General features: G+C 43.2%; 7 protein-coding genes across 7 annotated transcripts; 6 read left to right on the forward strand and 1 right to left on the reverse strand.

Annotated features, from left to right (window-relative positions):
* The first annotated feature begins 77 nt into the window (after window positions 1-77).
* On the forward strand, window positions 78-2,525 carry BCR41DRAFT_425557 (hypothetical protein). Its single transcript, XM_022030600.1, has 2 exons — window positions 78-1,264; window positions 1,363-2,525. Exons 1-2 carry the CDS (start codon window positions 122-124, stop codon window positions 2,167-2,169), a joined length of 1,950 nt encoding a protein of 649 aa, XP_021877019.1. The 5' UTR covers window positions 78-121; the 3' UTR covers window positions 2,170-2,525.
* Window positions 2,526-3,010: 485 nt separating this feature from the next.
* Window positions 3,011-5,581, forward strand: BCR41DRAFT_327729 (hypothetical protein; the record flags this gene model as incomplete). The annotated part of the gene is made up of 4 exons (XM_022021668.1): window positions 3,011-3,357; window positions 3,589-3,840; window positions 3,937-4,986; window positions 5,113-5,581. The coding sequence occupies exons 1-4, from the start codon at window positions 3,085-3,087 to the stop codon at window positions 5,578-5,580; spliced, it is 2,043 nt and encodes a 680-aa protein (XP_021877020.1). The 5' UTR covers window positions 3,011-3,084.
* Window positions 5,582-9,334: 3,753 nt separating this feature from the next.
* Window positions 9,335-12,541, forward strand: BCR41DRAFT_341477 (cytidylyltransferase family-domain-containing protein). The gene is made up of 5 exons (XM_022022245.1): window positions 9,335-10,594; window positions 10,904-11,136; window positions 11,246-11,385; window positions 11,510-11,808; window positions 11,951-12,541. Exons 1-5 carry the CDS (start codon window positions 9,563-9,565, stop codon window positions 12,509-12,511), a joined length of 2,265 nt encoding a protein of 754 aa, XP_021877021.1. The 5' UTR covers window positions 9,335-9,562; the 3' UTR covers window positions 12,512-12,541.
* Window position 12,542: 1 nt separating this feature from the next.
* On the reverse strand, window positions 12,543-15,735 carry BCR41DRAFT_425561 (hypothetical protein). Its single transcript, XM_022030601.1, has 3 exons — window positions 15,506-15,735; window positions 14,696-15,378; window positions 12,543-14,608 (listed from the first exon to the last, which is right to left on the reverse strand). Exons 1-3 carry the CDS (start codon window positions 15,634-15,636, stop codon window positions 12,642-12,644), a joined length of 2,781 nt encoding a protein of 926 aa, XP_021877022.1. The 5' UTR covers window positions 15,637-15,735; the 3' UTR covers window positions 12,543-12,641.
* An 814-nt stretch (window positions 15,736-16,549) lies between these two features.
* On the forward strand, window positions 16,550-18,930 carry BCR41DRAFT_361907 (eIF3 subunit 6 N terminal domain-domain-containing protein). Its single transcript, XM_022025631.1, has 6 exons — window positions 16,550-16,765; window positions 17,027-17,144; window positions 17,300-17,460; window positions 17,586-17,690; window positions 17,773-17,895; window positions 18,012-18,930. The coding sequence occupies exons 1-6, from the start codon at window positions 16,679-16,681 to the stop codon at window positions 18,738-18,740; spliced, it is 1,323 nt and encodes a 440-aa protein (XP_021877023.1). The 5' UTR covers window positions 16,550-16,678; the 3' UTR covers window positions 18,741-18,930.
* Window positions 18,931-19,791: 861 nt separating this feature from the next.
* Window positions 19,792-20,108, forward strand: BCR41DRAFT_188150 (hypothetical protein). The gene has a single exon (XM_022019800.1). The coding sequence runs from the start codon at window positions 19,893-19,895 to the stop codon at window positions 20,073-20,075; it is 183 nt and encodes a 60-aa protein (XP_021877024.1). The 5' UTR covers window positions 19,792-19,892; the 3' UTR covers window positions 20,076-20,108.
* A 656-nt stretch (window positions 20,109-20,764) lies between these two features.
* Window positions 20,765-27,039, forward strand: BCR41DRAFT_361911 (hypothetical protein). Its single transcript, XM_022025632.1, has 5 exons — window positions 20,765-22,473; window positions 22,547-22,651; window positions 22,738-22,861; window positions 22,967-23,219; window positions 23,323-27,039. The coding sequence occupies exons 1-5, from the start codon at window positions 20,916-20,918 to the stop codon at window positions 26,917-26,919; spliced, it is 5,637 nt and encodes a 1,878-aa protein (XP_021877025.1). The 5' UTR covers window positions 20,765-20,915; the 3' UTR covers window positions 26,920-27,039.
* The last annotated feature ends 82 nt before the right edge of the window (window positions 27,040-27,121 follow it).

Raw genomic sequence — 27,121 nt, forward strand, 5'->3', positions numbered from 1 at the left:
CACACGAGACGCCCTTTCTTTTTTTTTCTTTCCTTTTTTTTTTTTTTTTTTTTTTTTTCTCATTTCCTTTTTCTCCTCTGCTTCCTTCTTTACACAACACACACATTAACTCAATCCTTCAATGTCCCCAGCCTTTAAAGCGCCTTACTCCTCTCATACTTGTGCAGACGCAGCTTCGCCATGGTGTGATAATAACGAGGCCAAAACTTCAAAGGACTCAAGCAGTTCAGTCACCGCTCGCCGTCCTATGCTATACAAATTTATGGATTCGTTAGAAAACTCCATCTTCTTTAGTGGAGTCGGGTCCTTGAGCCACGACGTCGAGTCGATGAAATTAAAATTAGCTGCAGATAATACCTTGGTTGCGAAATGTGACCAGACACCACAGCAACGTATACATTTCAAGCAGGAACGTGATCTTGAGACGAGTTTGTCTACTGTTGCCCCTCGAGCTGATGACGCTTTCTCTTGGCTCAACTGGCTGACCTCAGATGCCAATTCTATGGTTCTGAAGCGGTATAGGATCACAATCGAGGAGTTACCAGAGCTGGATAGACGCGATTGTGATGCTTCTCATACGAACGACAGGCCGGAAAGAAAGGGTGTTAAGCAAATAGAAACAAAGTCAGTGATAGAACACCAGCAAGGGAAACCTTGGGTTGCCACCGCTGTAACTAAGATGCCGCCGAGTATGATGAGCTGGATATTGAGATATACAATGCAAAATCCGTATCATGACAACGTGTCCACTTTTCATTATAGTACCGATGCTGACCATAATGAAGTTTTGAACATTCAAAGAGCTGAGACAACAGTCACCCCGCAAACTAAAGAAGATGATGCATTCAATCCATTAGAGGATTCCTTCATGGGTTTCTTGGCAATGGATAATAATACTAAGCAAGGAACTAGTAACACGAGCACTGAAGCGACTGACCAAGTTGGATCGCCACTAGATACTGATCATGAACTTGTATCTGCTGTAGCTAGTTCGACAGCTGCGATTGTCGCATCCACTTCAGCATCCGCTTCCCCCTCCATTCAGCTTTCAGCACCTGCAGCTCTTATTAAGGATACTGAACAGGGTGCTGAGCTGCCTCCTACAAAGCAAGAGTTGAACCACGGAGACCAGTCTCTACCGTGGTGGCAACTCCGCCGTCACTGTGAAAGAAATCTTAACAAACGATATGAGCAGGAGGAGTCCAGAGCTGTGCACATTCAAAAAAAATGGCCACAGAGGCATCGACCGCTGCGACAGGGTGAGGTATGATGATAACATTAAAAATAAAAAATTTAAGCTGATTTGTGAAAAATAATGACATGAAACCCAACTAATCAAGCCTGCTATTACCGGTCCTATAGTCCTTTACTCAGACGACCGTAACTCGCCCAGATGGTACTGTCGAATCCAGAATGGTGAGTTATGATCGAGAAACTGATATTGTGGAGACCCGGACAAGGGTCCAGTATTCTGATGGCTCCATTCAAGAATCGGTTATTCGTGAGGGCAGTCAAAAGCTCAGCTCGGATTCTTCTTCTCCAGCGAGGGTCTTATTTACAAAGCATCAGCAGAAAGGACAGGAAGAAAGGTCTGAGGAGCAAACAGCTGATGCATCGCAAGGAGGGCGGCGACAACAGCCGGTCGAAATACATCCATTCCGCCAGCAGCCAGACGAAGCAGTGACTTCACGAAGTTTTAGAGAGCGGATGGCTCAGCGACATCAGGAGCGTGCAGAGCGTCGTGCGGAACGCCACAGAGAGAGGCAGGAGCGACGACAAGAGTTGAGGGATGTAGAAGCACGCCAACGGGAAGCTATAGCGGCCGCTTACGGGTTCAATACCAATGCTAACAATGGAAACGGTAACGACCACCACAATGTAGGTGATGATAACGTAGATTCGGCCAGCACGACAGAAGATTCGCATAGAGCGCACCTTCATTTCCATCGGCTTCATGATCCACAATATCGAAGCACATGGCATCAACGTCATGAAGATCACGAACGTGAGCGTTCGAGACTGAGACGCCAACAAGGAGAGGAGGAAGCTACGTCTACAAACAAGGAATATCAAAACATTCGACAATCCTGGCCACCTCGTGGTTATTTGCGTAGGTTAGGAAAGGAGCAGGAGAATGGGCAGGAGCATGGATCAAGGCATAATATCTAGAAGAAAAAAACCTGTTAGTATCAAACCGCTTTGAGTATTTTGAGTTGACGCGAACCGCGGTTACAAGGTTATAATTCACATGCGAGGCATGTTGGTTAAATTATTTAATACAGAGAACACAGAGAGCTATGAAAGAGGAAAGAAAGAGAGCCCCTGTTGATTGTCTTTATTATTGTGGGCGAAGGCAGTGTTTTTGATAATGTCAGTCCTCACTCTTACTTCCCCCCACACTTTTTATTCATCTATAAGGACATGAGACCAACTCCTTGGATACACGAATGTCTGAAGAGTGTTACTGTGTGCACAGAACTATTTGCACTACTCTTTAATTTATATATATAAAAAAAGCGCCGAAGGCACAAGATATTATGACAAAGCTGAATTATATTCAGAATATGGGAGATGATTCTAACTTATGCAAGGCCTCAGCTACTGGTTCATGCACACGGCGGCTACAAGAATATGAAGCAATTTTTTTTATTTATATTTTAGTCATGCAAGTGAAGAGCGGTTTGTTGCGTTTTGTACAACTCCACGGAAGGTGGGGTTTGTGTTGATGAGCCAATAAACCTTAATGAGTACAGTTAGTGCAGGTGGCATATGAAATTAAAGAAATCAGAATACACACAAGCAATAGTTCGTCAGCTTCATTGCCCAACAAGTAGGCGCATGCTTCTCCACTATCTTCTCCACTACCTTCTCCACTATCTCCTCCACGTCCTTTTTGTGAGCCGAATACAAAAATTATCCCATTTCTTTATTTCTCTCCAACTTCTTTCTTTCTTTTTTTCCTTCCTTCTTCCCCCTTTTTTCTCTAACTAGTCGATCTAATATTCCCCCCATTGTATTTACTTTAAATCGACATTCATTAGTTTACAGGGTACCCTTATTTTGGAATTATCATAGTATCCTCGTATGCCACCAAGCGCCAAAACCGATAGCCAAGAGGGGTTCAACCGGAGCCAAGGATTTCCCGCTTTTAATGCCTCTCGACGTCGCCAACCGCCACCAAAGCTCAAGAAGCCAGTGCCACACTACCGTCATTTAGTCCGATGGAATGTAAACTCAATTGCCGAATCAATTGAAGAGCAACAAATGAACCAGGACCTCATAATCCTTCGTCAAGGTCTCGATCTCTTCTTAAACAATCAAATGGCAGAATGTGAGGCTATCTTGGCTAGAGGTCCTGTTCCTATATCAGAATATCGTGCGAACCCTGGTGATTACAAGGGAGCCGCAGCCGCACAGAAAGCTGCTGAGGCGCTAAAGGACTTGAAATTACAGGACCCAGTTAACTCCAGGAACAACAATAGCGACGCATCAACCATCAGCTCATCCTCTGCACCTTCTACTACTGATGACGCCACAAAGGCCGGCTCTGCACCATCAACTGCAGGCAGCAAGAAGGGCTCAAAGAAGGATAAAGCGCCAAAATCTATGTACTATGAGTTGGCGAAGGGCCTCATCCAAGGACTGCGAGCATTGGTCACATTTGACCCTGAAGAAATCGAATTGGGCATGAAAGCTTTTGAATCAGCCATCAAGACTGCAGATAAACAGCGCAAACCCTCCATCGTCGGCCTGGGTTCGGTCAAAGCTGTAGGGTCTTTCGTCGTGGGTAGTATTGGCGCCGGGTCCTTCAGGGGCATGAACCGAGTGCAGAAGCACGCTGTATGTGACTTGAGCTTTATATACTTTCTTCCCTTCTCCCTGTGTTGCTATGTGTACATTTGCTAATGCTCTTTTGATCCCACTTATTCAATATAGGAGCTGATTTATGCTGAATCAACGATTTTGCGTTCGTTGTTGAGTGTCCTATATCATATTGACTTTTGGATGATTTTTGAAGAGTGTATCAATCTACGCCACGCCTTCACAATTATCCAGGGCCTCAAGTCTTTCATGGATAGTGTCGAGTCCGAGCTCCGAGCAGGCAAAAACATTGATCATCATCAAATTGATGAACATCTTGTCTCAGGCGTCACGCTCTCATATTCGCTCTATAATATCATCATTTCATTTTTGCCTGATATCATTATCAAAATGCTACAATTTATCGGGTTTCCTTCCGACCGTGATTGGGGCATGGCAATGTTAGGAGCCTGCGGTGATTGGGATCCTATGGCTCCACCAGAGACTCCTGCAGAGCATGCTGAACGACTGGCATCTTCTGCTAACGACGGTGTCCGACGACAGTTCTGTGACATGGTGCCTATTATTTTTCAAGTCATTATTTCGTCTTTCATCCCCATGAATCATATTGATCTGGGTTACGCACAAATGATCAACGACTACAATTTGGAACTCTATCCTGAGTCATGTTTCTTTTTGTTCTTCAAGGGACGCCACCTCCAAGTTACTTCAAAGCTAGATGAGGCTGTGGCCACATACAGATCTGTTCAGGTTGAGGAGCCTCGGTGGCACAACTTGGGTCACATCTTTGTCTTTGAAGAGCTGATGTGTGCCATGATGCAAGGGGAGCATGAGACAGCTTGCAAGAACAGCCGTCAACTTTTAAAGGAGAGTCGCTGGTCTAAATGCTGCTTCCGATATCTGACTGCAATTACAGGCTATGAGCGTGGCGACTCTTCAGAGGAGAAAAAGATTAATACTCTGATGGGGAAAGTGGAAGATGGTATGCAAAAAGTAGCAGGAATGAACTTGTTTTTTGAAACGTTCTGTGCTCGCAAATCCAAGCGTTTCATTAAAGAGGGTCATTTGCTACTACCCAGTTATGATTTCATGTTATTGTGGAACACTTTCGACATGATGCCCCCCAAGGTGCTCCAGAAGGCTCTTATGAACATCTCGTCCGAAGTCCGTCGTTTACAGGCTCTCCTACCCCAAAAGATGAAAGATCGCGAGGACCAACCTTTAGCTGCAAAGGACCAAACCATCGAAGCCTTCTCGGGTGGATATCTCGGCGGCATGTTTTCCAACAAGAATGCGATTATCCGTGACAGCAAAGTGGACAATTATGAAAATTTTTACGATGATTACTGTCTAGCATTTTTCCTTCAAGGCTTGGTAGCATACCACATTGCGTTCTTCCCGGAGCAGGCTTTCAACAACGAAATGTGTAAACTGGCATTGGAGTCCTTCAAGACAGTTTTCCGATATGCTCCTTTGATCAAGGATGATACATACACATATTATTTTGCACATTATTACAGAGCCAAGATTTGGATTCACCAGGGACATTTGGATGAGGCCCAAAGCCGTTTCAAATACTTGTTGGGTCTCTCAAATACAAACTTGATAGGTCTTCCTGCTTTAATGGGAGGCAAGGGCAAGAACAGTTTGGAGTTTTTTGTGCTGATGAAGGTACACAGTGGTCTCCTAGATATCGAGACAGTCAGATCTGCAGCAGCTGGGGCAGATGGATCGAGTATTCGATCTGACGAGCAGTGAGCAAATTACGATAAAATATTGGATAGATAAAAAAAGTTATTAAAGTTATTTTGTTGCAGAGAAATTTGACGCGTTATTCCTTTTTTTATTTACTTTTTTTTGACTTTGGTTTTTTTTTTTTTTTCTTCTACTTCTCATTCTACTTCCTCTTGACATTCATCAATCAATCGCTTTCTTGTTCTCATACTCATTGACTGCGATTTTACCTCTTATTTGTAAAGGAAATATACTCTTGCTCCTACCATGCTCCCCAAGAAGAAAACTAAGGAGCTAAAACAGACTAAATTGTGCTTCTCCCTTTCACCAGCAAAAAAAACAACAGCAGCGGCAGCATCACCACAGACACTGTTCACCGTGGAAGCACCATGTTTGGAGCCTCATGTTGCGATCCTCAAGTCGAAACAAGATAATCTTAACAGGCCTGCCGTAAACAAAAACACTACCCCTTCACTGACTTCATTCTCCAACTTGTCAAAGACGCCACAAATTAGTGACAATAAAGATTTAAGCAGTAAAAACAGCCAGGCGTTAACTAATGGTAGTTCGGATTCATTGTCAGTTCGAGGACTGACCCCGTCTATACCTTTATCCAAAACAACGTGTGGATATGAGACTACTACAGGTGAGCGTTGACGCGAAATCCTTCACCAAGAAAAAAAAAGTATCCAGTGCTAATATTAAAACCACTAATGGCTCTTCTAGTGAGTGGAGAAAATTATGAATACATATCAGAGTGTATCCAATCAGATTCCTGGACCGATAAGAGTTCATCTCGCTCTTCAGTAGGAGGATTGGTAAATGTCTCTGAAGATGCTTCACAGATTATGAGCGAGTCACGGAAACGGAAGGCAGCGACAGAGCTAGATAGACAAATGTTAAGCCATGGATCAGGCATGAAGCTGGTAGAGCTGGATTGTGATTCGGAAGAAGAAGTACGTCAAAGTTTAAAGTCATCATCATCAGTATCATCTCACAAAATAGTTGGATCATTTCCTGGGCCGGGATCAGTATCAAAAATGTCGCTTCTGGAACAAATGACTACACCGAGAGGAACTCGGCCACTCCCACGAACAGCAAACCTTTTGAATGCTAGAGGACAAAGTATGGGGAGTGGACGGACATACAGTCGACCAAGCTTGACTTCATCAGGTTCGCAAGTCTCAGATGATGGTTTTACCTCTGCATCTAGTTTTTTGGATAATAAGATGCAGGGTTTTCTAGGAAGCCAGGAACCAGAAATACTACCACCTTTGTCTCAGATCAGCTTAAATAGAGACACACATTATACACAGAAGCTTCTACAATCGTTGCCACAAACATCTTCTTCACAGCAACAGCAGCAAAGCCAACAAGGTACTGGCTATAGCAGTAGTCAAGTCAAGACCCAGGACTATAGTCAGAATCGATCTGGTGACTTCACGGCTCTCAGCAAGGGCGGTAACAAGAAACGTGTGCTTCCGCCATCCATATCAGGATATCAGACAACGCCATCGATACGACCTGGTTTTCATCTCAACTCCAAGGCTTTGAGTGCGTCTGCGAGGTCCAGATCCTCTTCACCGGCATCATCACCCTTGTCTGCGTCTTCTTATGAAGTCATGCCAAATAGTCAAGATACCTCTTCATTCAGCCGAACTAAAGATGGGATGCTTCTTTCGGATGAACAGCAGTATGTACTCCAGCAAATCATAACCTATAATAAGAATGTCTTCTTTACTGGATCTGCAGGAACGGGGAAATCAGTACTCTTGCGTGAACTGATATACCGGCTTCGGAGTAAATATAACAATAGCAAGAGCGGAAGAGATTATTGGGAGTCTGCCAATGATTCTGTTGCTGTAACTGCCTCAACCGGGATAGCAGCTTGTAATATTGGGGGGTGTACGTTACATTCGTTTGCTGGAGTTGGGCTGGGCCAAGACACATTACCATCGTTGCAAGCCAAGGTGCGAAAAAATAATACGATTGTTCGACGATGGCAGGATACTAAAGTTTTGATCATTGATGAAGTATCAATGATCGATGCAGACTTTATGGATAAGCTGGAAGCTCTGGCGAGATTCATCCGAAGGAATGAATCCCCGTGGGGCGGAATCCAGGTAGTCCTGACAGGTGATTTCTTCCAACTTCCACCAGTAAGTAAAGGAGGGAATGCTAAATTTTGTTTTGAAGGCGAGTCATGGTCACGATCGATTACGGAGACAATTCAGTTACGGCAAGTGTTTCGACAAAAGGATCAGGCGTTTGCTGATATGCTGAATGAGATGCGATTGGGGCAGATGTCTCCAGGGACGTTGCAGCGTTTCCGAAGTCTGGCACGTGAACTTCAAACAAAAGATGGTCTTCGACCGACTGAATTGTAATACCAATGTTGTCGAGCCTTTCTCTCTTTATATATATATGTGTGTATTATAACAAAAAACTGAAGTAACATTCCTAAATCGACACTCTTTCAATATTTGTACGTCATAGGTTTCCATTGCGCAATCAGGTGGAGGAAGCTAACAATCGCATGTTGAACAATCTCTCTGGAAAAACTGTTGTTTTCCTTGCCAAGGATCGTGGTCCCATGAAGGAAAAGATGGAACAAAATTGTCTAGCACCTACAACACTGCATCTGAAAGTGAATGCACAGGTGATGTTGTTGAGAAATCAATCAGGAGGTGCTAGTGGTCTTGTTAACGGTAGTATTGGTATTCTGGTTGGATTTGTTACGAAACCAGCAGATAATGAGAATCAAGTTGGATCGGATGGTCTGCGCAGAGGATCGCTTAATACACCTGGCGAGGAGTTACCACTGGTCCGGTTTACACTCGAAAGCGGCGCCACAAGAGAGATGGTAGTCGGAAGAGAAGAGTGGAAGATTGAACTGCCCAATGGAGATCTCCAAGGGGCACGTGTTCAGATCCCACTTGGACTTGCTTGGTCGTTAAGTATTCATAAAAGCCAAGGACAAACACTACCAAAGGTCCGAGTAGACCTGGGGCGGGTCTTTGAGAAAGGACAAGCGTATGTGGCATTGTCGCGAGCCACGTCTTTGGATGGACTGCAGGTTCTTAATTTTGACCCTAAAAAAGTCATGGTTCATTCTAAAGTTGTAGAGTTTTATAGGAACTTGCGGGTATATGTTAAGGTGGATACGAAGAGAGAGGAGACATAATAAAAGCTAGGCACAACTGCTTTAGTGTGATTAAAAAAAAAAAAAAAAAAAAAAAAAAAAGAAATGTTACTTCAGTCACTTTAACATGTTCATTATTTTCTGGATAGAAACGAGCGTGATTGTTTCATGCCAGTTTCATGGAAGTTGTTTTGCATTATGGCGTTTGGTTTCATTCTCGCTCACCACCAACTGAGCAGCATTTCTAAGCATATGGGGAGCGGCGATAGAAGAAAGATTTGTGGAAGGTACAAAACACATCCAAAAGTAAACATTGAAATATGTACTGTATAAATATCTGTATTCAATGCTTGATGCATGTTTACAGTTGTCGCTTTGTTTGTTTATTTCGCCTGCGCACACACAATAGAAGGTCAATCATCAATCATCTGGACAATTACACCAGATCAAGCTATATTTTGCATATTTGCAATAGTGACGACAGGGCTCATTCATTTCTTTGGATCTCAAAGAGTATTTTATCCGGGAAAGGATTCATCCCATCATTCTCACCATCGCCATCACGTGTAGAGGGTACATGAATGAGCTTCTGTTGGATCTTGCCCGTGCTACACTATTTTTTCTCCTTTCTTCTTTCTTTGTCTTTTTCTACCTTTCATTACTCTATCTGTCTGCCTTTTCCCTTCTTTCAACTAACCAGCTGACCTGATTCTTTCATTTCATTCTGGTCATTGTCTTAACATTTTGAATTGGATTCCATATTTCATACATTTCATTTTTAGCCAACGTCTTCATACATTATTGGCTGTACTTGGTCCGTTCACTTGAGCATTCCTCCGAATTATACTTTACGTTGACAATATCATGACCAAATCGAAATCACCAAAAAGAAAAAATACCAACAGCACCAACAGCAATGGCAACCCTCCTGGCACTATCAAGACTAATCTGTCTGATGCCGCTGCTGCCTTGCAGGCTGCAACGATTGACGCACCTAAATCAATAACCTCGGAGCGACCTATTGCTCCTTCAACATCGCCTAAACATAACAAGCGTTCAACACCAGTCAGTCCCCTCAAAACTCTCAGTCCTACTGGACAGGATTCTGGGACTAAACACCTCGAAAATATCAAAGACAAGGCCATGGATGCTCTGAACGACGTCAAGGATGTCGTACAGCTCGCGGCCAAGAAATTTGAAAGTGTGATTGAGAATAAACAGTTCGCACCCATGGAAACCATCGCAGAAACCAAACAATCGGTAAAAGAACAGAAACTGCTGTCGAAACCTCAATTGCCATCTTCTGCACAGTCAGCATCAGTAAACAGAGCAAACGTCTTGGCCCCATCTGCGTTGTCATATTTGAGCCACAATCTATTCGACAACCTTCGACTTGATCGCAACAAATACAACAACAGCAAAGAGGAGGAGGATGAGAGCAATAGTGAAACTGAGAGCAATGATGACAGTGAGTTAGATTACAGCAGCAGCAGTAGTGAAAGCAGTAACAGCGTTCATACTACTGAAGATGAAGAATCTGAAGAAGAGGACTTCATAGAAGAAGAGGAGGAGGACGAGGACGAAGTAGAAAGAAAAGAAGGGATCGACAGGAATATTCTCAAGCTGAGGCGGCAGCCGAGCACATCAAGCAATGTATCGACTGTTTCACGAAAAAAAAAGCAGCAGCAAAAGAAACAACTACAACAGCAACAAGAGCAACAGCAACAACAAACTGTCTTACCAGAGTCCCCAACTCAAAAGAGGTTTTGCCTGAAGTCTCAGGATGAACAGTTTCCTCTTCATACAGGGCAGTCTGTGTTGACCCAATCAGCAGCTGAAGTTACATCGCCTCGAAGCCGGAGTCCTAGTCAAAATCACCGTCACCATCAAGCAGAGGTATGTAGCTCAACATTATTGAAAGATCTAATTGTCGGACTTGAGATCCCCCACAAACATTGAGCGCGGATCCCTCCCCCTTACCTTGTGCTTGTTTATTTATCTGTTTGGTCTTGTGGAGACAGCTGAGTACATGAATGGGCGTAACAGTAGAAAATGAAAGATTTCCTCTTCTTCTGCTGAACACGCATAATATTGTCATTTTGTAAAGGGCACAAGAAGAGGGGGGACGAAATGTTGTTGGCACACAGAGCACATGAAATGTGAGAGCATGGTATCACAACACTATTTGTTAATATGATACTTTAGCCTGTAGTGTTGTTAGCAGATCAATCAGCAAAGGCCAAATGGGCCAACTGGTCAGTCCGCACGCTATGGACATTGATTATGATCGGAGGTTTCTTTGCATGCGTTGCAGCAGGGCCTGCCTTCGTGATTCTTCTAGTTGTGTTGGTCCAAGGACTTGTTTACAAGGAAGTCATTTATCTTGCCAACGTACCGAGTAGAGAGAAAAAGCTTCCCTGGTTTCGAACGATGAACTGGTATGTCAAAATGAGACACATCGATTTTCCCCTACAATTTAATGTGTAATTTAACGCTTTAAGCAAAATGGCTAAACCTTTCTTTTGTGAATTTGCATGGTCATAATAGGTACTTCCTCTTCAGCACAAACTATTTTTTCTATGGCGAGAGTTTGATTCATTATTTTCAACATGTTGTCTTTGTCGACGCATTCTTACTTCCTTTTGCTACTCATCACCGCTTCATTTCCTTTACACTCTATGTTATCGGTAAGTCACTTCATGATCCACGGCTTAACAAGTTGTGTCTGCTGTTTCTATACAGAATATCAGTGAAGGAAAAGAAGAAAGAAAAAGGGGACCTAACGTTACTGTGCTGCTTTCTACTTGATAGGTTTCGTATTCTTTGTTGCCAACCTGAAGAAGGGTCACTACCGCTTCCAGTTCTCACAGTTTGCATGGACACACATGACATTGTTATTGGTCGTCTGTCAGAGCCACTTTATCATCAACAACATCTTTGAGGGTTTGATCTGGTTTTTCCTTCCAGTTTCGTTGGTTATTGCCAACGACATTTGGGCATACATCTTTGGATTTTTTTTTGGTAAAACCCCATTGATCAAGCTTTCGCCCAAGAAGACTGTCGAGGGTTTCGTTGGTGGTTGGATCATGACTATTGTCTTCGGCATACTGGTAAGTACTGTGATCACTGAAAATTGCATTAAAAAAAAAAAATAAAAAAAAAAAAAACAGTTACGAGAAGATTGGAAAGATTTATGAATTGATTTTTTCTTTCTTTCTTTTTTTTTTTTTTTTTGTTCAATGTCTCTTCTAGTTTTCCACCTTGTTCTTAAGATACCCATACATGATCTGTCCTGTCAAAGATCTGCGTTCTACAGCGTTCAGTGGACTTACTTGTGAGCCCAACCCAGTTTTCATTCCTGTAAAACATTACCTCAAGCCATGGATGGTGGCTCTGGTCCGTCATCTAGGAATGCGCAGCAACTATGTAATGATTGCACCCCTTCAATTGCACACCATTGTCATGGCATGTTTCGCATCACTGATTGCACCTTTTGGAGGATTCTTTGCCTCTGGTTTCAAGCGTGCTTTCAAGATCAAGGATTTCGGTCAATCGATCCCTGGTCATGGAGGCATCACAGATAGAATGGATTGTCAATTCTTGATGGGGTTGTTTTCATATATGTACTATCAGAGTTTCATCAAGACGACAGCACTCTCTGTGGGGGTAGTGTTGCAGAGTGCGATTAATAACCTGCAAGGACAAGAGCAGATGGAGTTGTTTGAACATATGCGACAGTATTTGATTGGGCAGGGTCTCTTAGATGAGGACAGCTGTGTCGTCATGCCGCCCAAGGAGGCATGGATTTCATAAAAAAATACTTTAATATAACGAAGCAATGTTTCACTTTGCATTACTTTTTTCTTTAAAAAAAAAATGTATGTGGTCTATTTAAACAATTGCACAAACAATAATCTATATTACTATTTCTATCCGATCTTCATCAACGACGATCTTGACCACGCTTTGATGGGTTTTGATCCAGTTCACGTATGCGACGATATCCGATTTGAAAGCCCTTCTCCTGTGGGTGCTCACCCTTCCACTTGATAGCAGTATTGCGGAGGGCTTTCTGATGTCTTGTTGGTCGCTTATCCAGATATTTCAACAATATTGAATCATCATTGTTGCTGTTGCTGTGAATATCTTGGCTCTGTCCACTGTTCGCATCATTTACAGAGAGTGATGGAGTGACACCAGACCGGCTGTCGATCTTTCCATGGCATAACCGCAATAAAAGCTTACGAGCTCCTTCATTCTCGAGCTCCCAGGTTTTGGTGTAGACAATAGGAAAATCTTTGAGTTGTGGATAAATTGGTAGAACAGATTCTTGGTGGATGGGGTCCAAAAATGACAGTGAAGACGGGATCTCGTTGTTATGTGATAATATTACTGATGTAGATGATGATGATTCTTGTGATGCATATGTTGATGCTGATGCTGGTGATGCTGATGATGATGATAAAATATCAAATGCTGATGTATTGGATGGTCTTGCTGTAGCCGTGCACTCGATCTCTGAGCGTAATCGGGTATTTGGTGGAGTAGCGGCGATGGAAAGCTCTTCTAATAGTGCAATTGATTCGTCTAGATAATTCATCCTAGCCAAAAGATTGATCATGCGGTTGTAACACTGATAGTCCGGCCGACGAGTCGACTTTTCGGTTAATTTGCCTGTACTCTTTCGCCATGATCTCCAATCCCGAAAGACCTCAGTCGCAAGCTCAACATTCTTCCAGTCATAGCATCCTTCTAGCATAATCGCGTACGACCAACTGTCGCGCTTCTGATGGAAATGACTGAAGTAACCCCTATAGATCTCTGTTGATTTTTCCATGTCAAGATGGCGGACATACATGGCAAGATAGGCGTTCAAGAGTCGAGTCCGGATGGGTGATCTGTATGCTAGATGTGGAAGAGACAGGCTTAAAGATTCCTCGTTATCTATAATGGCAACATCTTCAATCTGCGAATCCTCTATTTGCTCTGATTCCAGGCCTTTACTAGGTTGAAGTTCTGAGGTTCCGGAGGCAGGGAATTGTTCCGCACAGCGTGAGATAAACCAAGAGAAAACCAATTCGCCCTCAGCCAATGCTTCATGCTCGTCCTTTGGAGGCCTCTCTGGCAACATAAAGTAGCTAGGGATTATACTAAGCTCTGTAGTTCCTGCTTTAGGGGGTTCAGCAATCGAGCTTAACGTTTCCTTTAACTCTGTTGTTTTGGCTCCCAATGATGATGAGGACTCAATCTGGGCCTGTGCCGGGTATCTCGAACGTTGTTTCATATTCCGAATATGCTGGTCTTTAGTCTTCCAATAGGTCACGCACCATAAAAAGTTCGTTACTGTGATGGGATCTAGTTTCAAAGTGCCTTCACTATCTAGTTGCACGATCTTCTGAAAAATTCTACGAGCAGTCAGTAGTTCTTGTCGTTTGGAGCAAGCAAACAACAATGTATTGTATGTCATAATATCCGGCTCGAATCCGTAAATGGTCTGCATCTCATTCAGTAGTGCAAACGCGGTTGCAAAATATTGTGGTCGCATTGCACAGGCATAAATCAAGCTGCTGAATGTAGCTTCTGTGGGATGCAAGCCCCGACTTGGATAAGTTTTGAAAATATCAAGTGCTTTCTCCACCTGGTCCGTCTTTGCGCAAGCATGTATCATAAGGTTATAGGTGCTTTCGTCAGGCGTTGCGCCGCTCCGTTGCATCTGTTCAAATACTTTCCAACCAAGGTCGTATTCCCCTGCTCGTAAACATCCCTTGATCAGGTTGGTGAATACATCAACATCAGGGTTATGGTGTTGTTTGAGAGCTTCGAATACCTTAAAAGCACTGGCGACATCTCTCCTTCGCGCATGAATCTCCATCAGCGAGCTGTATGCTGAGGTTGAAGGCGTAAGCCCATCTGTAATAAAGATAAAGTGAAGTGCTAAAAGTAAGTACGGTTCTAAGATCAATGGAAACATAAAAAACCATCCTTCATAGGACTTACTTTTCAACATAAGCTCAATAGTGTTATGGGCCTTTTTCAGCTGATCAGACTTTGCATATGCCTGCATGAGATGATTGAAGGAAGTCATGTCAGGTTGAACCCCGACTTCATCCATGAGTTGTACGACTTTCTCTGCATTCTTGTAATTACCCTCCAAAGCGTTCACATATATTAGCGTGTTCCAATGCTCGATGGTCAACTTTTGGATACGCTCGGCTGCTAAAGGATTCGCATCCTTGACCATAGTTGCCAAGGAATCTGATGCTGGTCCCTTATTTATGTCCTCTGATGGCTTCTCTATTGTTGAACTTGGCAATGCCGCCGCATGAGTATCCTCAGCTGAAGGCAAGATATCCTGGAATCGCTTGATTGTTTCCTCGTTTGAGCCTTGAGAATCAATAAATACAAGTTTCAGATCTTCTAGGATTCTGTCCAGAAGGTATGGTTGAGTATAAACATTTCCTGGAATGCGCTTAGTTGGCGACGACGTAGAAGCTGTGAGAGGTGATGTTACGTTCTGATATACAAGTTTCGCAGACTCTGATCTCTCTTTAGCTTTAAGGATAGATTCTTCGTATGCTTTTTGAGCTGCCACTTTGCGTTCCTGATCAACAATAGCCCGTTCCAATTGTTGGATCTCTCGTTCGAGCTGCGACGTTTCGATTGAGAGCCTGGTTTTTGTCCTGCCAGAAATGAAAGAAATATAATGGTGGAGAAAAGCAATCCGGCGATCGCCACTAATGTTAATAATCTTTTATGCTTTGTGATATGCTTTGGGACTGGCACGATTATTTTTTTTCCTTGACTTACTTGCGAGAGTAGGCTCGAACTGGAATGTGGCTCAAACTATTTGGCCTCCAGTGACAGACTAGTCTGGGCAAGCCAAGTGTGCTGCTATACTGGATAGCTTTTCTGTTTATTACAGTCGCCAAGTGAGCCATCGAATTAGAAGAGGGCGTTGGCGATGTGGTCAGCGCTTCTTTTTTGAGAAAAAGGAATGCAAAAGAATGGTCATTAACAAGAGACCGCCGTCGTCTGAGTGTATGTACAACGGTAGCTCTGTTTTCATTTCAAGCGATAATAAAAACAAACACTTATTTCGGCAGTCCCGCTCAGGTGGCTTTCGGTGATTCCAAGGCAAAAAGCTGATTGTAGAACTGTGCATCATGACACCACAGGGGCCTATCGACCTTGGAAAGATAGTATAAAGCTAAAACTTTATGTGATCAGTCATCCGCATCTCATGAAAAGAGCCGTAGATATATTGCATTAACTTCAATATGTGTTTCTAATCGTCATTGCCTCAGCCATCTATGCTTCGTACTATTATTATCTTTAGCGGTAGTCATTTGTTTAAATGGGGCTTCATTCACATTTCTCATTGATAAGTATGAATTTGCCGTTTGTTTTGCTAGCTTACTTCTTTTTGTTGGTTTCTCTAGAACTTTTCTGGTCAAGTAGTAGAGGCAGCAAAAATAGCATTCTTCATATAGTTCGTATTTATTGGCACTGAGCAACTTATGGCAAGAAAAGTCAATATGAAAGGCCATGAGGGTTATTTGTGATCAGTTTAAATATATGAACCTTACCATAGTCAAGGAATTTGAGAAATCTCTAATATGAAAGCAGAAGCCCACAGCACATTTTGCTGGGCAATTTATTAACCAATTCAGTATGCTGGGCAGATATTCTTTTTGGCTATGCTAATGCTAGATGTTATCTTAGTAGGCTATCTGATTTTTAAGCAAGAGACATCATTGGCTTGATCTGGTAGGCCTATTAATCGTGTGTACTGCAGACGAAATAAAAAATAAACAAGCGCTATCCTAATGTAGCACGAAGTGCGTCAAAAAAAAAAAAAAAGGCAGGCATCAACACATTCACTGCTGCTCTTGTCAGGTCCAACCCCTGCTCTTTCTCTTTGACCGCGCCTTCCTTGGTTGCTCACCACTAGCTCGTCTGTATCAACGGCTGTCATTCACTATGACTTACGATCTTACATCGAGGATGATCCCATTCCTGGATCTCCATCTCGTCTTCCCCTTACTCGAGTTCCTCCTGATTGAAGAGGTACTTTAAATCTATTCCATTATCTATTATGGGTAAAGATGCATCAAGGAACCAACAAGAACCTGATTCAAGCGTTATGTCCGCATACCATACGCAGCAACTACATAAACTGACATACTATTGCATATTTGAGGCGCATCTAATCAATGATTTCAAAACTCGAGATTGATTCAACGTGGCAGGACAGATAATTGAGCTTTGATCACTCCTTTCGATATTGAATTCTTACCTATTGTGTATTGCATGTGATGCGCATAATAGCTTTACACCCCTGTAACCTTGCTCGAGGCTCGCTATGAGCTTGCCAAGAAGACCAACATGATTGACTTCATTGAGAAGCTCGACGATGACTTGAAGGATGCTGGCGTCATTCCAGCAGGTTCGTTTTTCACTGTTTAGAATAACAAAAAATGTTTAATGATTCGCATAACCGGTATTTTCTTCATTTCTGGGATTTTGAAAGCCAGATGAGAGATGACATCGAGTACTGACTATACCATCTTTATACGCGACTACTATGGGGATTTTTTTTAGGGGGCGATCTTATTAAGAGACGTGAGGATATTCTGGAGCAGTTGCAGAATGCGCAGTTCGAGGCTCAAAAGGTCATGGATGTGATCGAGAACCCTGATGTCATTGCAGCCCTTCGTCAGGACAAACTCCAAAACTTGCAATTTTTGAAGGATAACTACGGTGTACGTATCGTGTTGGCCGTTAACAAGATTGCATTCCTGGGAAATTATTTTGGAGCAATGAAAGGAGAAAAAGCCTCACACTCTTAATTATTGTTGGACAATATTTCTGCTTCTGTTTTCAATAGATGACGCCCGAGATGATTCAGACACTGTATACTCTAGGTCAATTCCAGTACAGCTGCGGAAACTATGGTGGCGCTGCTGATATGCTTTACCACTATCGTGTCCTGGTAAGGGTTCTTCAGGAAAAAAACGCCGTTGAACTTTGACTTGAAACAAAAAGCTAAATACATATTCTTTTGTTCTTCATAGTCGACTGATGACAATCTCAACCTGTCCGCTCTTTGGGGCAAGTTGGCTTCTGAGATCTTGGTCGGAAACTGGGAAGTCGCATACGAGGCTATCCAAGAATTAAAGGAAACTATTGACAAAACTGTATGTGACTTTATAGGTGTACAGAGTTGTTCTTTCCAGTGGTCTGTACTTGCTGTTAGAATGAAACCTAATAATTTATTATTATTATTTCCAATGGACTACATTTTTGTATAAAGCACTTCCCCTCTCCTCTTCACCAATTGGAGCAACGCACCTGGTTTATCCATTGGTCGCTCTTCGTGTTCTTCAACCACCCCAAGGGCGGCGATGCTCTCGTGGACTTGTTTTTCCAGCCTGCTTACATCAACACAATCCAGACTTCATGTCCATGGATTCTGCGCTACCTTACTGCTGCTGTTATTACCAACAGACGCCGCAAGAACTTGCTTAAAGATCTTGTCAAGGTTATCGAGCACGAATCTTATCAGTATAGGGACCCTGTTACAGAGTTCGTTGAGGCTCTCTACATCAATTTTGATTTTGATCTTGCCAAACAAAAGTTGATCGAGTGTGAGAAGGTTTTGGAGGGTGACTTCTTCTTGGTTTCAATCCAAGAGGAGTTTATCCAGAATGCTCGCTGCTTCGTATCAGAGACATACTGCCGTATCCACCAGAAGATTGATATTGCTGAGTTGTCACAGACTCTGAACATGAGTAAAGAAGACGGTGAGAAGTGGATCGTGAACCTGATCAGGGATACTCGTGTTGATGCCAAGATCGACTATCAGGAGAATACTGTCCTGATGAACACGAACACAACCTCAGTGTACCAACAGATCATTGAGCGGACCAAGGGCCTTTCCTTCCGTTCGCAGGTGCTTGCAACCTCGATTGATAAGCGTGAAGCTGCTCAGGCAAAGGCTATTGCACACGAGAAGAATCATCCTTCTTCAGAGGCAGCTTAGGGCAGCTCCTTAGATCTGTAGTGAAATAATGGAGGGATATTAAATGTTGAAGATGACTCGTTCAAGGACAGGAAGGGGATGTTGATTGAAAAAATAAATAATGAGCATTTGTACCACCCGTTTGGGGTTTGACCAAAAAAAAATGTTTTGGTCGCACACAAATGTGTTGACACCAAAGTCAACTTTCGGCTATGTAAATCCATATTATGTTATGCAATGCCATGCTGTGCTTTGACTAAGATGCTATTCTGCTTTGAAGAAGTTGCTCCGATAGATTCATTTAGGCGACTGTTCGATGCTTGTTGGTTTTCCAAATCTGCTTTGATTTCACCATAATTTAGCGGAATTGATTAGCCCTGAATAGGTGCTGCCATCCAGAGGGACAACTTCGAATGGACAGGATTTACTATGTTGTTCAAAACAATAAAACTTGACTGAAAGTCTGCTAATTCTCAAACTATGAGGCAAATAATGCTTCAATAGGATTATGGCGAGCTTTTGGGGTGCAGAAAAGACAAGATTGTCTCTTTTGAGCAATCAAGGATATAGGATTTGTTCCTTGGAGGCACCCTTTTTTGAAACCACGCTTGTTGCTAGTAAATACACAAATGGTTCCCGTTTTCCGCATACTTTCAGCGCTTCCACAATCCAAGGGCTGTGATGTAGCCATTAAATGTTACATGTTTGTCAAAACATTGGCACATCCCTTGCAAAAGTTCAGATGTATGCTAGGAATATTGTTTAAGGGACGTAGAGTAGTCAATGACATGTGGTAGTGTTCAGGTGTTTATACAGTATCATATGGAGTCCGAACAGTCGCCTTAGATCTGTGACAATATGAGAAAGTGTAATAGAATGTTTTTCTTTTTTTTTTTTTTTTTTAAAAATGTCTCAAACCAAAAGAACAATTCGATTGTGAAGTGTCGTATCCTCTTTTTTGTCTTTTTTGTTTCAACCTCTTCCAAACACATTCCTTTCCATTCCTTCTTTTTTGCTCATTCATTATTCATTATTCACTTTTCACACTCTCTTTCTTCGATTCTTTTTTTTTTTTTTTTTGTAACTCAAAGCCGTCACTAAAATAAATTGGGTAAGGGCTCTCATTTCTACATCATATTACTTCCTGAAAATGGGTCCTAACACCAAATATGTATGAGAAAAAGAATAAGGTGGTCGCTTCTGTCCATTGTTCGTCTAAATTCTATCAAAACACCTCAATACTCTTGTTTTCATGGCATGGTGACGGACATGAGATTGTTGTATACAAATCACTTGTCAGTTCTGGCGGCTATGATATCAACAGATGTTAGCGGAAAGTTTATATTGCAGCATTAAATTGTCATCGTTTGGGGGGATGGAGATGCAGTCAACAGTTGTCGACGAAATATAACAAACTAATACTCAGTGGCTATAGTGTTTTCTGATGTCTTTCGTCATTGTATATGTATCGATACAACGTATATTGACAACAAATGAGCATCTCAAGAAAGTGCAATGGAAAGAAAAAAAAGAAAATCGAAAAAGCAAGCCAATTCTCAAAGGAAACGTGCTGTATATATAATACACATTACACTTTATATCCTTGCATGATGATTCAGATGCGGGCAAGGGCATTTACTCGATACCTATGTCGATTATTTTTCTTCCTCTTTTGTTTGATAAACTGTCTCTTGTAGTTAAGAGCAAACTTGTCGTTTGTACTCACACTTTGAATCCGTTAGAGTTACATTGGTTATCAGGAACAACAACAAAGGCCACGGTCTGGACGAACCACGATCCAATTGCACTCTTGCATGGTATGTCGAGATATCTTTACACGTCGCATAAACAATGAGCGCACTGTGCGCGCATGGCTTTAGCTACTCTTCATCTTCTATTTCGTATTTCTTCGCCATTTAACATCCTGCTGCAGCTTTACTCGGCTTAAATGGCGTTGTGTATTCCTCTGGGTTCAACTAGACTTGCCTTCACTTTATTCAGCTTTGTTTCTCCTCTTTTTTCTTTTCTTTTTTTTTTTTTTTTTTTTTTACTTTGTTACTTCATTAAAGAACTTCTTTCCAACAACAAGAGTGGTACAGGGTGAGCAAAGTGGATTACACTTAGGCAGCAAAATCTCGGAAGCTGTCTTATTGAAGAGTGCTTTACAAAAGGTCTTTGAAGCATACACGATCTAATATGGACAGCAAAGAGGCTTTAACGCGAAAACAGGATGAGATGCTGACAGAACATCTCTCCAGTGTTGGAGATTATCATGCGTCACCGGCAAGGACTAGCTTGCCTTCAGAATCACCACTATATTTGCAATCACCCAAACCAGAACAGACCTATGCTCCTTCACGACATACAGTACAGGGTCATCAAACTCAACAGCAGTACGTTCAGCACAGACAAGACCTACAGCAGTCTTCCCAGCGGCAGCAGCAACAGCAGCAACAGTGCTCTCAGCATATCTCTCCAAAAAGACAACATACAATCCATCACGGGATACAGATCCCCCATGTTAACCAGCAGAACGGAATGCATTATTCTGGCCAGCAACACATCAATATGAGATCTCAGGGAGGAGCGCCAGGAAGCGCCATTTTGGGCCATGTGCCGGACACACAACCAAGTGGACAGGGTATCGGTAGATCCAGCAGTATGTATATCGCCCCTGGAGTATCATCTGGGATCGTACGGCATCAGCAAACTTTCCCTCGACCACAATTTTCAAGATATTTAGAGCATAATTACCAGGAGCTGCAACAGCGACAATACGAGCAATATGCACAACAAGCGCGTTATTATAGAGAGGCAAACGCTCAACATGACAACATCCCCTATTTGGAGTCCTATGGCATTCCTTACCAACCACAAAACTACAATGGTGCACATGCTGCTTTAAATGCTCGACTATCTCAGCCTACACATATACAGCCTACACATATACAACCTACACATATACAGCCTACACATATACAGCCTACACATATACAACCTATACATCAAGTCAATGCGCAAAGGTCTTTACACTTAGGCAGCCTCCCTCCAAATCACTTCTTGCTCTCTCGTGATCAGCTGCCAACAGCCCCCTCCCCTTCAGTATTCTCTGCTACACAGCCAGCACCAGTTTACCCTGAGTCTTCTATAACTGCTTCACAGAGTACGAAGAATCCGCATGGATCCAATCCTGATGGGTCGAAAGCAATAGAATCCTTAATCACAACAGACACAGGCAACATCGCCAATTCGGTTTCGGGGGATTATGTTGCGCAGCAATCCAATCGTAATAGCACCTATTCCGCCTTCTCATTAGGCTCGCCGATAGCCTCTGAGAGGACAGCAAGGCCGCTCTCTGGGATTCAAGACCCTACTACGCGCCTTCCACCCTCGCCTACCGGTAACAGCCATCACAATACCAGTCCAACTTCACCCAACACCCATACTAGATCCAGCTCTGACCCTCACTGGGATCCGGCTAACAACATACTTGTGGCTCAGGCAAAAGCAAGAGCAGCTCAAAGCTCAACCTATTCGCGCCAAGTGACTTTATCGTCCATTCCACCCAACGAAGAAGTGCCTCCAATGCCTGGAAAGACGACATCCAAAACTGGGAAGGTCCGTATCCAATTAACTTTTGATAGGCCGTTCTTCAATGCTGGTGGAGAGCTTTCAGGAAGGCTAGAGATACAGTGTTCGTCGTCACGATCGGTTATGCTATCAGATATGGTTATTGAGCTTCTGGGATATGAAGGTATGAGAAATTATATAACGTAGCCTCTAAATTATAAATGAGATGTGAGTCCTAACCGCTCTATGACTTATAGCATTGGCTAAGGATCACCTTGCGCCAAAAGTGTTCCACAAGACAGTGCTTCGTCTTCAGGACATCCGTCACCCATCCCAAGCAGTTCAGGAAAACATTGATCCAGGTTTGTGGATTATTGATGAAAATACCTGCTCCAACCTTGCACCCTCTGAAGCTTAACCTCTAAAACAAATACTTATATTTTTTTAGACTCGGAAGGATACTGGATGGCAAGGAAGGGCCGGACTATATTTCCTTTTCGGCTCAATATTCAGGATACACTTCCCAATTCGTATGACTCAAAGCTTGGGCAAGTACGATATATAATTTCTGCGTAAGTTGAATCTTACATAGGCTTGGATGAGTAAATAAAGTAAGCGCTGTGAAAATTTTGGTCATCCAATTAACTAAATAAAGCTGTCACTCGACTGCTGAATAGTATTGCCCTTATGAAGGCCAATCACCATAAAGAGGTCGTACACCACACGCGAGAAGTTTGTATTTATGAGACCTGGACTACAGATGACATCGCGCAGGCGCGAAGAAGATCGGTCAAAGCCGACACGAGCAAGCGGTTATTTATGGGTGGAGAAGGTAGCCTTGAGATGTATGCAGAACTAACGAGGACGATGGTTAGTTCTGGCGGCATTGTCTATGTTAATATTGGGGTAAAGAACTTCACAAAGAAAAAAGTAAGTAGCAGATATACTTTATCCTACACCAATGATTTGCAACATTGAAGCCGTGGGAATTTAAGCTACATGATGGACTAATATCTTTACTTTGCCATAATAGATTATGGGTATTAAGCTTTCTCTTTGGCGGCATATTGCCGTGACCAGCATGCGATCTAGTATAGGCTCATATCCAACTACTTCAGGAACCCGCGATCAAGACAACATTAAGAACTACAGCGAGATCATTTACAAAGGCGAGGATTTTTCTTTTGATGATGATGATCCCAGGATGGTGGTATTACCGGTTTACATCCCTTCTGGGATTTATTCTTTGCGCAACACAAACTTTCTTCATGTTCAATTCTTTGTTCAAGTGAGTTTAATGGCATCTATGAGCAAAGCATTGGCGGTCGAGCTTCCCATATATATCACCCATGCATCATCGTGGTCTGATCCCCCTCCAAGGATACCTAAAAACTTTGTGTTCCCTCTACATGAGGATGATCCGGTCAAAAAGAATAAAACAGGAGTCTTTTCCAAAAGGAAAACAGTTTCCAACTCTTCACAGACTAACAGCTCCAATACCAATATTAAGACCTCTCCAAAAGCCAGCAACTCTAGCGGCTCAGGCATGATGGCATCTTCCACGAACGGCGTCAGATCCACAACCTCGACTGTACCAAACATAAACATGAAGACTGGAGCTGGATCACGTACTGCTATGCAACGCCCTATGCAGAAAGATCCCGACTCCCCAACAAGTGTCTTGGACTTTTCTCAAGCTGGTAACCTCTTCGTTGTGAATCCTGATATGTCTAGCATCCATACTGGACCAGGTTCCATGTCTTTCAAACAGCCTGCCCTTGTACAGTCCGCATCCGCATACCCTTTTCCATTATCAAAACCCGCGATTGCGTCGGCATCTCCACCACTTGATCGATCAAAACCATTGGTGCATATTGATCAAATGCCTTTGAAACCTATGGATGATCTCAAGCCTGTAGTGGAGCCTGCGGCAAATGCCTTGCTTGAGGAGGAACGTGACTTTGATATGAGTCGTTCAGTTGGCGCTTCGCAGAACAGCTCACCTAAAGCAACGGAGCATGACAAGCCAAAAACTATTAAGCTTGGTCTTCGTAAGAAGCTGGCAAAGCTTTCGATATCGATTCCCAGCCATACCTCAAACAGTTCTAGCCCTAATAAAAACTCACGTGTTAGTCCTCGTCTTCCTCCGGCAACTCCTCGATCTACTAAAAGCATCATTTCAGAGAGTCCTGGAGATATGACATCTAGTGGTTCAAGGAGTCCTAAAGGGGCAACGTCCTTGTCACGTCAATCAAGCGGATCGAGTCTTAGCTCTCTAAAATATATGTTCGACAACCGGTCTCGAAAGTCAAGCATAGGATCCACCAGGGTTGTTGCTTTCTCGCCAGGCTCTCTATCACCCAGCCCCAGTGTCCTTAAGATGACCAAGTGTGCTCCTTCGGAGACTGGATCGCCAGAACTCTCCACAATGATATCCAATGGGCCTTCTTCCTTAAAATCGAGAGCATCTACGCCCACCTCTCAAACTGACAAGCTAACCGCGGGAATGTGCGAGGATCAAGCTCATCAGGGATACCACCATGACCTTAATCGGTTTAGTATGACTCCTACGATACCTGATACTCGATTTCAGGGAGACGTCCCTGTGCTCGAGAAGAAGAGCCATGAAAACTGTCTTGAAAGTAATGGTAGTACCAGTCGGCCATCAACCCCCAGCCCTTCTAGAAACGAACGGTCAACAGGTCAATCATCCCCAAAGAGTTCTAAATCATTCCTCGGATCATGGGGAAATATGTCCTCCCACTTCAATTCGAGAGTCAATTCCACGACATTGGACGTGAACGACAGTGCAAAGACAGCTCAAGAGATTCAGAAAGAGTATTATTCAGAGAAGAAGGGGGAAATCGATCCATGCCAAATCGGAGGCGAAGTTTCTGAAAACCAGGCTTATAGAAGAGAGATTAATTCAATGTCGTTGGTTTCTGCACTCCATAGCTCCCGAGGATCACAGCCATCCTTCTATGAGGGGGCGAAATATGGATACCAGCCATCAGAGCACAATGCAGATTTCTCTGATTATATAGGACATGATTCGGTTTGGAACCTGGAGCACGACGTTGCTGCTGCTAATGCAGGTGATTCGTTGCAATTGGACCTTGATCGAATGTTAATCCCAGAAGAGAGTCGGTTACGCTCGCCGTCTGAAATGACTATGACTTCAGAACAGAGTATTGAGATATATTACAGTCAGGATGGGTCTCCAGTGCAGCATTGCAGCGATTTAGCTAATCATTCATTGAGGCCACATTTAAGACCACCACCAAACCGTTCCTTAAGCTTCCCATACACTGAAACTAATTGTATTGGGCCGCGACGTCCTGCAATATCTCATATCCAATGTACTTATCAGTCCAACTCGGTGACGCAAGAACAACGAGAAGCCTCGTCATATATCAGAGGCAAGAATAATAATAGAGCATATTCAAATCCAGAATACAATGTAGAAGCTCAGCGCCAACAAGATCTTGGATTGTTCAGCTTCAACCAGCATAATGAGCAACTCACGCCGGAGATATATTCTACGCCTATGCTTCTACAGAATGAGCCTGTGATGAACGCTTCAATTGACCATCAGTCTTCTGAGACTAATGCCATTGCTCCACAATCCTTAACGCCTCCTTCAACCTCTGATTCATTCTTATCAGATCGACTCAGACTAACGCCTAACGACCTTGATATAGATAAACATATTGGTGGTCATAAGAAGATAGCCTTTATGGAGCGATCGTATGCTCCCACGCCAGCTACGACATTTGGCTATACTGAGGCTCAGATGTACCATGGAGAGCAGTTGGATGTCAGTCAATTGTCTGTAAAGTCGAGTCCGTATTCAAGCCAGTCTAACTCTCAATATGCTTCGCCCGTACAGTTGCATCGTGAAATGCCAAGCACAAACACACAACAGAGTTCATCGAGCATAGAGTGTGCCGAATGCAGACCTATAAATATGGCAAACGTATCTCAGTCATACCCGATACACTATGAAGAGGACATGACCTATTTTGGCCCAATAGCTCCAGTAGTCTCCTGGTCCTCACAGCATATGCCGGCATTACAGTCGCCTAACGGAGCATCTGCTGCATCTAACCCTCTCGGAATCAGCGTGGATGAGGCGAAAAAAAGCGGAGTGGAGCAATCAAGGACTTTTTTTCCGTCGCCCAACCGCACTTGGGATCAACCATCCTCACCTCTGCCGAACGGAGCAATGGAGCCTTTCATGAATCATGTTGAGGTCTTGACACCGACCCTCGATCGGGAAAATCCCTGCTTCAGACATGATAATTTTGCACCTGAAGCAGACAAGTTCATAGTTAAAAAATCGTCGGTACATGGGCAGTTGAGATCTAGCCAGGAAGTTACCGATGTTAGGGACCACTCCGAGTCTAGTGTGAGTTTGGCGGATACTAAGGTCGGCTCAGAAGAGTCACCAGAGCCCCTGCATTCTTCACTTTCGATGATTAAACATCCTGGAATGGTTCGTGTCAAAGGAACATTCCGAACAAGTCCTTTGGCATTTGAAGGCAATGTTATGACCGTTGAAGCATCACCACCATCTCCCCGAGGGGCACAGGCACAAGTATACGCGGAAGAGGAGAAAAAAGTAGAATAATTAGATTGAGAGGGCCTCTGAACCTTTGCCGGTACCAGAGATGAGAAATAGAAAAAAGCTGGCAGGCATATGAGGAGGCTATGTATCATATAATTGGGCTACATCTTTTTGTATGTCTACAATGTTTAATAAAATTATTTCCTGAACATCCATGCATCCATCGTTGATGTCACTGATGCCACGTCCACCCTCCAAATACACT

The sequence above is a fragment of the Lobosporangium transversale genome, assembly GCF_002105155.1.
Source record: "Lobosporangium transversale strain NRRL 3116 chromosome Unknown BCR41scaffold_51, whole genome shotgun sequence".
Taxonomy (NCBI): domain Eukaryota; kingdom Fungi; phylum Mortierellomycota; class Mortierellomycetes; order Mortierellales; family Mortierellaceae; genus Lobosporangium; species Lobosporangium transversale.